At 37.2% G+C, this 13645-nt stretch overlaps 1 protein-coding gene across 2 annotated transcripts in view; it reads right to left on the bottom strand.

The window, feature by feature from the left end:
• Positions 1–13645, bottom strand: part of LOC126179795 (ras GTPase-activating protein-binding protein 2) — a 161207-nt gene that overhangs the window by 45286 nt on the left and 102276 nt on the right. For both annotated transcript variants that reach the window (XM_049924641.1, XM_049924640.1), the window contains exon 8: positions 5846–5967. In XM_049924641.1, the coding sequence (XP_049780598.1) occupies positions 5846–5967 (122 nt within the window). The remainder of the gene's footprint in view (positions 1–5845; positions 5968–13645) is intronic.

Consider the following 13645-nt stretch of genomic DNA (forward strand, 5'->3'; position numbering starts at 1 on the left):
ATTCCACTTATGCCTTTAGATATAATATCTGTATTTAATGTTTGCCAGAACTAGAAGTAGTAGTAGTAGTAGTAGCAGCAGCAGCAGCAGCAGCAGCAGCAAAAGTCATCTGAATTCCACTGCTGGATAAATACTGCCTTTGGAATTTTTCATGCATTAATGTTTTCGGCTATAAGAATGTTTTCGAAATTCATGTAAGCACCTTCCTTTCATTTGGTCATTGTCTTTTTTGTTTCTTATCTTATCCACAAAAAACTTTATTGGTCCATCCACAATCTGTCCACATGGCTACATGTCCTGCAAATCTCCATTTAATTTTCACTACTGTCCTATTTATGTCTTCCACTCCAGTCCGATCCTTAGTCCATTTGTTTATTTTCCTATCTCCTCTAATAATTACCAACATGCATCTCTCCATTGCGCACTGAGCAGTTTTAATAAATGGTTTTCACAATTGATATGGTGTAACAAATGATTACGGTCATGGGCTTGTTTGGGCACATTACAAGGAAGTATCTGCACGGAACTATTTCAGGACTGGATAGTAAAGTTTGGATTCCTTCTGCCCTATACCTTACCATGCTCTTTTAAAACACTCTTTTCAATATTTACATGATTAGTTACTGTGAGAGAAAGTAATAATTTATGAAAAAAACATCAAATGCAGCATAGGTAATAGAACAATTTGCGTACAAATATCACTCAATGTGAAACCCACAGCCACATCAACAAATTTTCATTATAATTGCTATTTTTGTGACTATAATTCTACCCCTTCCATTTTCAGCAAAATTTCAAAATTCTCTTAACAAGCAGTCAAGTGTCGAAAAGCATTTTTATACAGGGTGATTCACAAAGATATGCAAATATTTTAATATGTTACAAGTAAAACTAAAGAAAAAAGTTCATATAAACATAGGTACACTAATGTTCAGCTACACAGTTACAGTTAATAAGAGATTTTGCCTGATTTTAACAACTTTGCTAGTATGAAGCCATCACAAAACTGTACGAGGTTAAAGTAAACCACAATTTCCATTTATTTTGTTTTATCGATCTGGTGAATAGAATGTCCCAGATGTGTATCTACAGGAGTTTTCCAGAACATCCAGATAAGTAAAGAAGCAATTTCGTAAATTTTTAATTTGTTAACTACTTGACCCAATTTGCTTTTTAAATTCCAGACAAGTGCACAACGTATTCGACAAAAGTTGTAAAGAATTTAATTTTGGAGAAATTATGGTAATAATGTTAACTGAAACTGTATGAATGTGTCGGATAATCTGCTTTTATTAATACCATAGCACACGTGAATTCATGTTACACCAGGGGAAAAAAAGCTTAGTTTTAAGGAAGTTGTACATTGTACATACAATTTCACAATACCTTCACAATAAATGATCAAAAATTTCTCCATTGAGTTCAATGCATTTAGCTGCATGTGTATGAACAGCTTTTGTTGCTCACTTCAGTTGCACAGGATTGCTCTTAATTCCGTCTATTGCATTCATAATGCAAGCAAGCAATGCCTCGTGTGTATTGACTCTGTCCTCATAAACTAGGTCTTTTATCCATCCCCATACACAAAAATCCAATGGTGTTAAATTGGGCGATCTGGGTGGCCACAGACATGTAGCACCACAATCAATCCATTTCTGGGGAAAATGTCCATTTAAATGTGTAGTAATGGCATTGGTGAAATGTGGAGGCAAGCTGTCATTTTGAAAATACATTTGCAATCGCGTAGCAAGTGGAACATCTTTGAACAAGTGGGGCATTTCTTCTTGAAGGCATTGCAAGTACGTCTTGCCAGTTAGACATCCTGAGAAAATGAATGGTCCAATGAAGTGTGTGTTGATTACACCACACCACACATTTATGCTTAATCACTGCTGGAAATTGCGTTGCAGTGTTGCATGTGGGTTTGCTTCAGACCATACGTGCTCGTTATATATATTGTTTGTACCATCTCGAATAAACTGTTCCTCTCAGTAAATAAAATGTATTTGTGTAACTGCCAATTAGTATTTAATGAGTTGCACAACTCCAAGCAAAGGGCAGGATCTCCCGGACATAAATGATGCACTTTTTGTTTATGGTAAGGATACAGATTATTGTACTTCAGTGTACGTCATACCTTACATTGTGAAATGCCTAATCGTTGAGAGATACGTTGTGTACTGCTAGCCGCGCTATGTTGAACAGCATCCATATCATCATCATCATCATCATCATCATCATCAGAGTCTTCACGTATCGAGCACATGTACTGATTATGAATGCTAGACAGAGAACCTGTCTCCTGTAACATTCGAAATACTCCACTAATGGTTCGTGCATTCGGAATCCTCAGTGCCTGATAACATATGCGATATTTGTTAACTGCAGCTGTAGCATTACCCACCATATCGGCATATTCTTCTGTCAATTTGAAACACATCCCTATTTCATAAACCTACAAACTACAACAGTTACTATGTGGTTTCACTTAAATACACAGTTGTTATGTTCCTTCACTGAACAATATAGGCATCTAACTTGTTTCAAGGTTAGGAAACGACTGAAACAGCTCACTAACAGTTGCCACCAAAGACATAAGCATTTACTTGTATAATAATCTTTGCTTCTCTGGATGTTCTGGAAAACTGCTGCAGATACACGTCTGGGACATGTTTTATTAGATTCACCAGATCAATAACAACAAAATAAATGGAAATCATGCTTCACTTTAACCTCATATAGTTTTACAATGGCTTCATATTAGTGAAGTTGCTAATTTCAGGCAAAATCTTTTATTACCCATAACTCCGTAACTAAACATTCGAGGACCTATGTTTATATGAACTTTTTTCTTTAGTTTTACTTGTAGAATAACAAATTAAAATATTTGCTTATCTGCAGGAATCACCATGTATATCCAACTGTTTCTTTTGACAAGAACTTCTAAGAAAGTCCATAGCACGACAATTTAAAGATCCAAAAATTGGTAAAAGTTGACAAACGTAACAAATAAATTGTATTTCTCAATTCAAAAAACTTTACCAACAGCCGTACACTTCGGGTTATTTCATTTTATATATCAAATGCTATGTTTCGGCAATCCAAAATTACCATCTTCAGGACCCTGCATAATAAAGGAGTATACATGTAGTGATATAAGGGTGTTCAAGTTAAGCTTACAAGTGACAGGTAATCATAATACCGCTTAAACTTGAAAATAATGGAAGTATTAGCATTATATCAAATCTGTGTGTCCATCCAGCACAATAGACTAAAATGTATGTATGCATTTGTTAATAGCATTAAACCAAACCTCTCTGTATATATAGCACAATAGACTATGTCACAAGGTATGAATTGCAATAGTTTGCATATTTAGAGCCTAGGCAAAATCACATATGGTAAGTCAAGTAGTTGTCACAGTATCAAAAATAACTTGACACAAAACCCAATGGCAGTTTATATATTAAGAGAAAATATCATGCATAGCAAACACCAAGAATATTCACAACTAACTTGTGGCCTAGGTTATAAAGTAACACCACCTGACTGGTTTCATTTACATCACTGAAGAGGTTGGCATTACCACAGTGAACCAAACAAACCAACAAACAAGAAAGTCAAATCCTACTTAAGCAAGGCGAATCCTTGAAGTTCACAGCCGACTACTTCATACAATGTCATTGGGAGTATAAAGCAATCTTAGCATGACCTATCTATAGATGCCAAGCCATCTAAATACTAAGACCTAAAAAGTTGTGTAGCGATAAGGTACACGAGTACGGGGAAGGTAAATGGGTATGCAAGTCCCCTACATTGTTGAAGCGAATACCATAAAATGAGTATCATTTTGTATCTGCATGAATACCAAAACCCATCTGTAGTAAAAACATAACTGCATACTCTCTAAACTGTATAGAGAAGCAAGGACCACACTAACACGCTAATAAACTAGTCCTTTTTTCCCCCTAAGGTAAGTCTTTCCGCTCCCGGGACTGGAATGACTCCTTACCCTCTCCCTTAAAACCCACATCCTTTCGTCTTTCCCTCTCCTTCCCTCTTTCCTGATGAGGCAACAGTTTGTTGCGAAAGCTTGAATTTTGTGTGTATGTTTGTGTTCGTTTGTGTGTCTGTCGACCTGCCAGCACTTTCATTTGGTAAGTCACATCATCTTTGTTTTTAGGTATATTTTTCCTTCGTGGAATGTTTCCTTCTATTATAATAAACTAACTGGGTCCTTATCATACTCATCAGGTCTGGTCAAGACATACCAAATTCCCACAACTGAATTGGTGACTGTGTCAGTTTGGGTCTAAAAGGCTGTTGGCATTATAAGGAAACATTAAATACTTCACTGTCCTAAATACAAAAGTAGCGTAAAAGATACCGATAACCTAAAAACATGATCACTACTAAATGCTGTCAACCAAGGGAGTACACTGCTATAAAGTGGATCCAAAGACTTGTAGAAGACAAGATCTACGAGTTCATATGAAAGTTAGACAGTAAGCTTCAGGTAAACAATCAGTGCGTAATAGTAAGGTTGAAAAATTACATTCATGCTAAGAATCTTTGACAACAAAATATATAGGAAAAGAACTGTATAATGTAGGAAACATAATGGTGCAACATGCAAGGGCTCAAATAATGTAGAGGTATATAAATATTGCTAAGCAAAAGTTTCACCTATCATCCAAAGGAAAGTCCCCAAAAATAACAGTATTAGTTTACTACATTAACTTCCAACAATTATGTACGACTAGCCCCTACGTGCCAAAATCAGTAGGGGTTATTCTAGCCGAAACGGTACTACAGGTATGACAGAGATCATCCCACTGGAATACAAAGAGTCGCTACCAAACTACATGTCTCACTCAGTGATCCGACTATATCACAGTGAACCTCCCTGAAAACCTAGTATCGGCAAACAGGTTTCGTCAAAGAAATGATGGCAGCATAAACAGTGACCACTATCTAGGTATTCACAACTAAAATGACGACCTCACTGCGCCCTATTATCAGTCAAATCAATCTCCCGTATGACTTCTATAATACAGTCCCATTGGACTACTGATATGAATACTATTAATAGAGACAATCCGTATAAAAAGGAACGTCATATGCTAACCAATGGATGTAAAATGCTTAACAAAGACCTATTATACCTCAAGTTAAGACTATTTCAATGTAGGAATACAGTAGTTCGAACTGAACCCAAATGTATTGGTCCATTGTATACAATAAAACACAAAAATGATCAACTATTACTAAAGTTGATCCAGGAAAATATATAAACATCAAAATACGGCAACACTACTGTTGATACCGAAAACAAAATGGAAGATAAATAAAACCCAACAATAACTCTTCAACTACCATCTTATACCATTTGCCGGAAGTTGAAATAGCAATGTTAACATGTGTTAAATATAGATAAACTGATCTCTATGAAAAGAGAATGAACGATTATATGTAAATACTACGTCACACGTAATTTTTTATGCAGGGGCCTGAATATGGCAATACTGAATTGCCGAAACTGGTAGCATGATATATAAAGTAAAATAACCCAAAATATACAGCTGTTGGTAAAGTTTTTTGAATCGAGAAATACATACCAGCTGAAGTCCACTGGCCATAATGGACCAAAAGAGAATAAATTGTATGGTTGTAACTCGAACCGGACAAATGTAAATTACTACTAGTATTAGATACAAGCATCTTAAATTCACAATTAAGCATGATACATTCCGCATTAAAATAGAGGGCAGCTGCAACCAATATACAGTTTGTATCTTTCATTTACTATTATTCTTATGAATATTAAAAATGTTACTTGACTTACAGGTGATGATGTCGGTTTTACTGCAGCACCTGTAGCTGTTGCTATTGATGAGAATGATGCAGTACCAATACCAATTCCACCAGTTTTAACTAGTGTTGCATATGTTTTTGGTTCGCTGGATGCTGTAAAATAATAATGAAATACATTAAGCAAGGCAACAAAAGACTAGAAGTGTGTGTGTGTGTGTGTGTGAGAGAGAGAGAGAGAGAGAGAGAGAGAGAGAGAGAGAGAGAGAGAGAGAGAGAGAGAGAGGGAGAGAGAGGGGGGGGGGGTGCTCAGCATCCATAACACTACAAAAACAAAGGAACTACATATTGAGAACATTATTTCTACAGGAGAAAAGAAATACCATAGTTCCTAAGGACAAATAATACACTGACGAACAGCAAAACAATTATTTACACAATAAAAATATTAAAAACTTGAAAACACCCAACAAAAATTTCTATAGTAAAAAATAATAAAAATAAAAATATGGACTACATACTGGATGACAGAAGAAAGGGAAAATTAATACACACTGCACCGCCACCTCCTGCATTATTATGGCATAATGCCATCCGAGCTAGAAGATGGAATATGTGCACTTGAAATGCAGTAAACAGTTGAAACTAGCCAAAAGTGTGAAATTAAACCGTTTCAAATAGATTGACTGCCTCACCACAAAAGATTGATAAAAGTCAAATCTCTTTAGCTAACCGACAAAAATAACCATTTTTCTGCAAGGCGATTAATGCTCGACTGTCAGAAAGGTGGAAATAAAACCTGAAACTAATAACATATTTTAGCCTTCCGTAATTATGCGAACGTATTTTAAATCATTTGATAGCTCCTGTCCACAGAAATTCATTTTGTTTTCATTTAATGTGAGAGCAATAAATGAAGAGGAAACAGCAAAAATCACTAAATGTAAACACAGGTCAAGTGGAGACTACCCACCTCCCCACAACAACTCAGACTGCTCTGTGGATCAGCCCCGGATCTCCGATATTTCCCAACTGGGGCAATATTAGATAGTGGGGCCCAGCCACACATCTGTAGCCAGAAGCGGGAGAAGGTACTACCCATATGCCACTCAACTGCACATTTACAAGAGCCCAACCGCAATTGCTCAAACGAATCTAATGTAAACAGCTGTCATGTCACACTCAAAAGAGGCAATTTGTTGTTAGGAAGCATTGCATAGTCTTCCTAAAGCTTTTGACGCACGTTGCTGTTGGCTGACGCTTGTATGAGCACTGCGTTTTATTGTTGTATATGGCATATTTCCTTTGTGGCTTAAGTTTTATTTTTGTTTTTGTTTTTTTCTCTCGTTCATGTTTTGTTGCTGCAGTATTATTCTGCAGAAGTGGGATACAATAATATCCTTGTTAGAGTATTGGTTCTTACCAGTCAAAATCACAAAAATTTAACTGAAAACTAAAACAATGAAAAACTCCCGGAATTCTAAAAAATTCCTGGGTTTTTCCCAGTTTTCTCCAGGATGAAAAAATTCCTGGGTTTTTCCCGGATCTCCCGGGTCGTATACACGCTGTTTATAAAAGTTATAAATTTACTCTTTTTAACTGCACGAAGAACTGCTTAGCAGTGATTTGTACAGCCCTTTCTACCTAACACACAAAGTGGCGAATACGGAAACGCAGGCACAATAGAACATAGCATTAAGTCCAAAGTGCATACATTCGAAATTACGCACTTAACCACAATGTATCAAATCATTTAAGTTTCTTTTGAATAACTTGCAGTTCTTATCAGCAGTTGAACTACTGCAGACAAATTTTTTTCCAAGTGCCTAGCAGAAGAAAGAAAATAACGGCTATCTATGATGTTACATTATGGTCCACCAAGTACACCAATAGGAACCTTTCGTTGACATGAATTATTTTACAATTCCTGTAGCACAGTTATACTTTTCGAACAATGTATATCTTTTACCAACAATGAAATGATTTCATGTTTATTCCCTGTGGGATTCACAAAAAGGCAGAAGTGCCTAATGCACAAAAACAAGCAACTTAGTAAAAGAGAAACTAATGTGTTCACATTTCTTGCAATTACTAGTTTTATTTAAAGAGAACTGGAACAGAGTGAGAAATGGTCACGGCCACTTTTCTGCACACTGTGCCGCGTACCAGGCGTACTTCATCAGACTTGTAAAATGTGGTGATGCAAACTGACAATGCACAAATGGATGAACTTTATCACTACTGTTTTGCTGAAAACGTGAAATGAAAGTGCAACCAGATATTATTATGTCTGACATTTTTCTGAAAAATGTTTACACTGTCAAAAACTTTTTTTACACTTTTAGTACAGGGTGGAATCTGAATTAAGTGTTTCTGTCACTGTAGTAAAAACTAAGGTGTTACTATGTCCAGAGTACAAGACCAACAAAAGCAGTGAATCATTTTCTGCATCTGGTAAAATGACATTTTGTATGTAATATGGGAAATTATTCTCCCTCATTTATCCAGATTTTGCTATGCGATTACACGATTTTGCACGTAGACAGTTTTTTTTTTTTTTTAACTTGAGGTTCCTGAAGACAGAATTAAAGCTGCTAAAGTAATCCACTGATACTTATCACCAGTACGTTGCATACAATGTTAACACTCACTGACTATACAAGAAACACACTTATTTTCACTTGAAATGATACGAAATCTGGTTTTCACTCAGTTCTTGCATGAAACCAGGCTGACAGGCTTTATACACAGCATTTCAGGGGATAAAACAAGAAGCTTTGTCTTCTTATCAGTATAAATTTCTCTGTAGTATTACCTGTAAATGACATCTCTGCATGTTTACTTTCAGTAAACACTGCAATTTTGCAACTTCTTTTTCAGTATAATTTCCTGAATCCTTTTAACCACGGCAAAGATGCCTGGAAATGATTAACACTCATTTCATTTGCACTTCAGAAAGCACAGTCTCTTTGCTCTCCCTCAGAAACTATGAACTGACTCAAAAGCAATTCGACTATTTTTTCTTTCACACTTTTGCAAGCTTCATTTTGGCACTAACTTCATCCTTCATGTAAACCTTTCTTCCAGTTATACTACTTACACAATTCGTGTTCAGATTTTATGAAACGAAAGTGGCTCTGCACACTGTTTAATTTCAAGTGTTTCTCCATCCTTCGCTACACCAAAACATTCACACCCTTTTCCTTGTCACTGAAAGCTACTGTTGTACATGTTTCCTTTGGGCTAGGAAGGTACTGTGTTTTTATTCTGGACTTCAAATAAACAGAACACTCATAGTTTGAACCACAATTCACAGAACTGTAAAAGTTATTTCCTGTTTCTTCTAATGTTTCCCAAACTTCTAACAAAACCTTGACATCATTCAAATGAATGTGCAAGAAAGTAACTAATAAACGGCATTTCATGTTCGTATGACATCTTTGCAGGGTTGGAAACATTAATTGGGCTCCACATTGCTGTGGAACTTTAGAACTTGCATAAGAACATATGCCATCAGTATACATATACGAAGAAAAAAACAAAGAAAATTAGTTCAGTTTTATCTCCATTGTTAAAACATTTAGCAATACAGAGATGGTCAACTGCTAATTCCTAAGGTAGGCTGAAAAGTAATGCACACATGCTCTTAGAACAAGAGCTAAATGGCCTTAAATATGTGCCACGTGGCACAGAGAAGGTAATTTTCTCCTCTGTATGTATGTGCAGTTTGAATGAGTTGGGTTCAGCAGTGCGTTTTGAGCAGTGGAATTATAGAGACGTATTCTAGTGCTACATCAACACAACTTGAGATTGTGCTGTTTTCATTTAAAGCCTGTTAATGGTGACAGTGATGCTGATAGACCTACTGTTAATCAAAGGGTAGCAAAATTTCATGGTTGAGGGCCTGAAAAAGACATAATTGTTGATGGAACATGTAGCAGACATCCAATCACTGCCACAAACGATAAACATCGCAAACTCGTCAACAATTTGATTCAAAATCACCAGCTAATCACCCAAAAGTGTATCTTAAGCCATACTGTAATATCCAATGAATGTGTCTGCTTCACTGTTGAACAATTAGGATACTGCGAAATCTGTGCACAATGCTTACCACATTGTCTCTCAAACAAGAGCAAACAGCATTATTTGGAATGCTGTGAGCAACTTTTGCAATGTTACTGTGATGACGATGACGTTTGGTTTGTGGGATGCTCAACTACACAGTCATCAGCACCTGTACAAGGTCCCAATCTTTAAACAGTCCAACCTCACCAAGTTCATGAATGATGATGAAATGAAGAGGACAACATGAACACCCACTCCCCGGGCAGAGAGAATCTCCTACCCAGCTGGGAATCGAACCCAGGACCCCGTGATCCAGAGGCAGCAATGCCAGCCACTAGACCACAAGCTGCAGTCTCACTACTGTGATAAAGGAGACAACTCCCTTTTGAATATTGTGATGGCAGAGAAGTCATAGGTCCATTGTTGAGACCCAGAAGAGAAACGACAAAAAGTGCTGTATTCCAACATCTGTCACCTTCTCAGGAGCAAGAGTTTAGGACACAGCAAAAAAAAATTCTTTTCACTGTGTTTTGGGATGCTCGCTGAGTTTAAGTGACTAATTATGTGGTATGAGTGGCAATGGCAAATTCTTCTCAGCACATACAGACTCAAAAAAACACCTCCAAAGCTGAGTTTGACATGTTAGAGACAACAGAGCATCAGTATTCTCACAAAATGACAATGCTTGTCTACACACGTCACATACAGTGGCGGTCAAAATAATAGAGCCACCTGGCAAAGGTTTGGAATAAAGTGCACATTTATTACTAGACATGTTTGAACTATGATGGAAACCATTACAACCGAGTCACATTGTACTATAGTCAGTTATATCGATAACACAACACAAAATAATCTGTAATAATCAATAATATTCAAAAGAATACCAGACCACAGGGTCAAAAAAATAGAGCCAATTGAAACAAATATATTGTACTTGATCTCAGTCTTATGAAACGTACAGGAACAGTCTTTTTTGCATAGGACTGCATTAGTACTTCGTGGGGTAACCCTTATTTTTGAGGATTGCCCTGCACCTCTTACCCATAGAGTCTACTAAACGCCTGCATTCGTCACTACTGATCGCATACCAGGCTCTCTGGATTTCTTCCCACAGTTTTTCTGAAGATGTAGCTTTTGAGCGGTCAATTCTCTTGTCTAAGATCTCCCATAAGTTCTCAATGGGTGATGCGTCAGGGGACTGAGGTGGCCACTCTAATACTTCGATATTGTGCTCTTGAACAAACTGCCTTATGATCCTTGCAGTATGCTTTGGATCGTTATCGTGCTGAAATTTCCATTTCAGCGGCATTTCCTCTTCAGCATAAGGCAGCATCACAATTGCCAAGATGTCTTTGTACATTTCTGCGTTCATTATGCCGTTGATACGGTGTATTGGACCAATGCCGTACCACGAAAAACATCCCCATACCGTAACACTTCCGCCACCGTATTTCACAGTTTTTAAAGTGTACCTGGGATTAAATTCCTGGTTTGGTGGGCGGCGCACATAGACTTTTCCGTCTGAGGCAAACCTATTAAACTTGGATTCATCGGACCAAAGGATGTTCCTCCACCAAGTATTAGGTTTTTGTTCATTTCTCCGGGCAAAGGCTAACCTTTTCCGAACATTAGCTTGTGAAACATGTGGCTTCTTTCTTGCAATGCGCCCATTCAATTTTGCAGATCTCAGTCGTCTTTGAATCGTTGAGGTTGATGGTTGAACATCATGTTCGTCGCTAAACAAAATGGCTTTCAGTCGTGGTGTTGACAAAAATGGGTCTTTCTTCACTTCCCTAGTGATGAGTCTGTCTACGCGAGGAGTAGTTACACGAGGTCGCCCCCTGTTCTCCACCTGCGGCTTTGTTTGTTTTGACCGTCTCATGGCGTTCTGGACTCGTTTTCGCGAAACGTGCAAGACATTGGCTATTTTATTCATGGACATCCCACTTTTGAACATCCGGAACATTACTATACGCTCATCTTCACTGGTATGCTTTGCTCTGCCCATCTAGACGAATGTAAACAAAACCACACGTCAATTTACATACAAAACAACTGCATAAAAATCAATTTAAAGGCACATGTGTAAAGCGGCTCTATTATTTTGACCCATAAGATTCTTACCTTTATGCCTCTTGTCACACGTCTAGCTCAAACGCTTCCTTTCGGACGACTAAAGATAGCAGCAACGTCTTCCCTGATGTTGTCTACAAGGGACTGACAACACGGCACTCGTGGCGATTTCGCGAACTAATAGATATCCTAGTTCTTAATCTCGTCAATAGAGGTGGCTCTATTATTTCGACCGCCACTGTACAACTGAAGCGGCTCTGTGAAACTTGAAGTTTGAACCAATTCCACGCACTCCTTACTCCCCGATCTTGTGCCTTGCGATTTTAATTTCTTTCTCCCCTCCCCGTCCTCTGAATAGAGACCTCAAGAATAATCATTACACCTCGGCCAATGAGCTGAAGGCAGCTGTCTAGTTCTGAATTTGAGAAGAGTTTGAAAAATGTTTCAGTGACTGAATAAAAAAGCTTATTATACATTGGGAGAAATGTGTTAGTCTTAACAGTGAACATGATTTTGAAGCTTCAGAATTTTATTTTAATGTCCCTTTTAACTGAACTTCCTGACTGTTTTTGTCGGTGTTCTACAAGCATATGTGCCATATTTTTCAGCCTACCCTCGCAAATTCAAGTGAATAGCAACTATAAACAACTGCATCAGAGAAACTATCAATGAAAATTGAAATTCACTTTACAAATTAGGATCCAGTGTGTCGTGTTATCTGCCTACCACTGTTTCGACAATCAACACTATGTGCCAGCCATGTTGCACACGCACTGTCTGCTGCAATTCCAATAAGTGTATATTTTGCCAGCTGCCTGGCGAGCTACGAGTCTGGCAATTTTCAACTTTCTTTTCTTAGTGTTTTTCTTTGGCATTTTCTTCCTGTATAAAAAAAAAATTTCAGGGCAGGTTTCAACGTGACAGATTAGACCATTACCTTGTAAGAACTTTCACAAACAGATGCACTATACTACACTATGTCAAGTACAGTGATGATGCCCTCTTATTTAATCCGTGAACCAACATCAGAAGCTGACCAGGTGCACAAAAACAAACAATACACAAACCGTTAATATGCATCATGGAAAAACATTACAACCAGATAAACTTCTTAGATATAACAACTAAAAACAAAAACAGCATAGCTGAAATTTATCGTAAACGCACACAATTGTATATCAGACCTCAAATCATCCAAAATAACTAGAAATCACCATATGTAGAGCAACAAACCATAGGTACAATACGAAAGTAAAAAAAGAGCAAAAAATTAAAAAAACAATTGCAGTCAATAAACACAATACACACACAGCCACAAACAATAACACAACAAAACTCCACAAAAATAAGCACACAAAATGATGATATAAAGAATGCATAAAAAGAAAATGAGAGTCAAGGTGATAAACAATGGTATACAACCATGGACTTCGACATGAAATAACAAACATCTTCCTAAGGCAAGACAAAGATGGCATTCAGAAACAAAATTCAATCCAAAAGTACATCCTAAAACAAAAAAAGGAAAGCCACCAGAAAGTAAGAGTATACCAAATAGAATGAAACATACGTTATGAAAGCTATGTAAGACACACCACCACATTTGAAACCTGACACAAAGAATAAATCAGAGCTGGAAGTATAGGACAAGGCATTCAACTTCTGCAGAACATTTAAGAGAAATAAATCA

This window comes from Schistocerca cancellata, chromosome 1, assembly GCF_023864275.1.
Source record: "Schistocerca cancellata isolate TAMUIC-IGC-003103 chromosome 1, iqSchCanc2.1, whole genome shotgun sequence".
Taxonomy (NCBI): domain Eukaryota; kingdom Metazoa; phylum Arthropoda; class Insecta; order Orthoptera; family Acrididae; genus Schistocerca; species Schistocerca cancellata.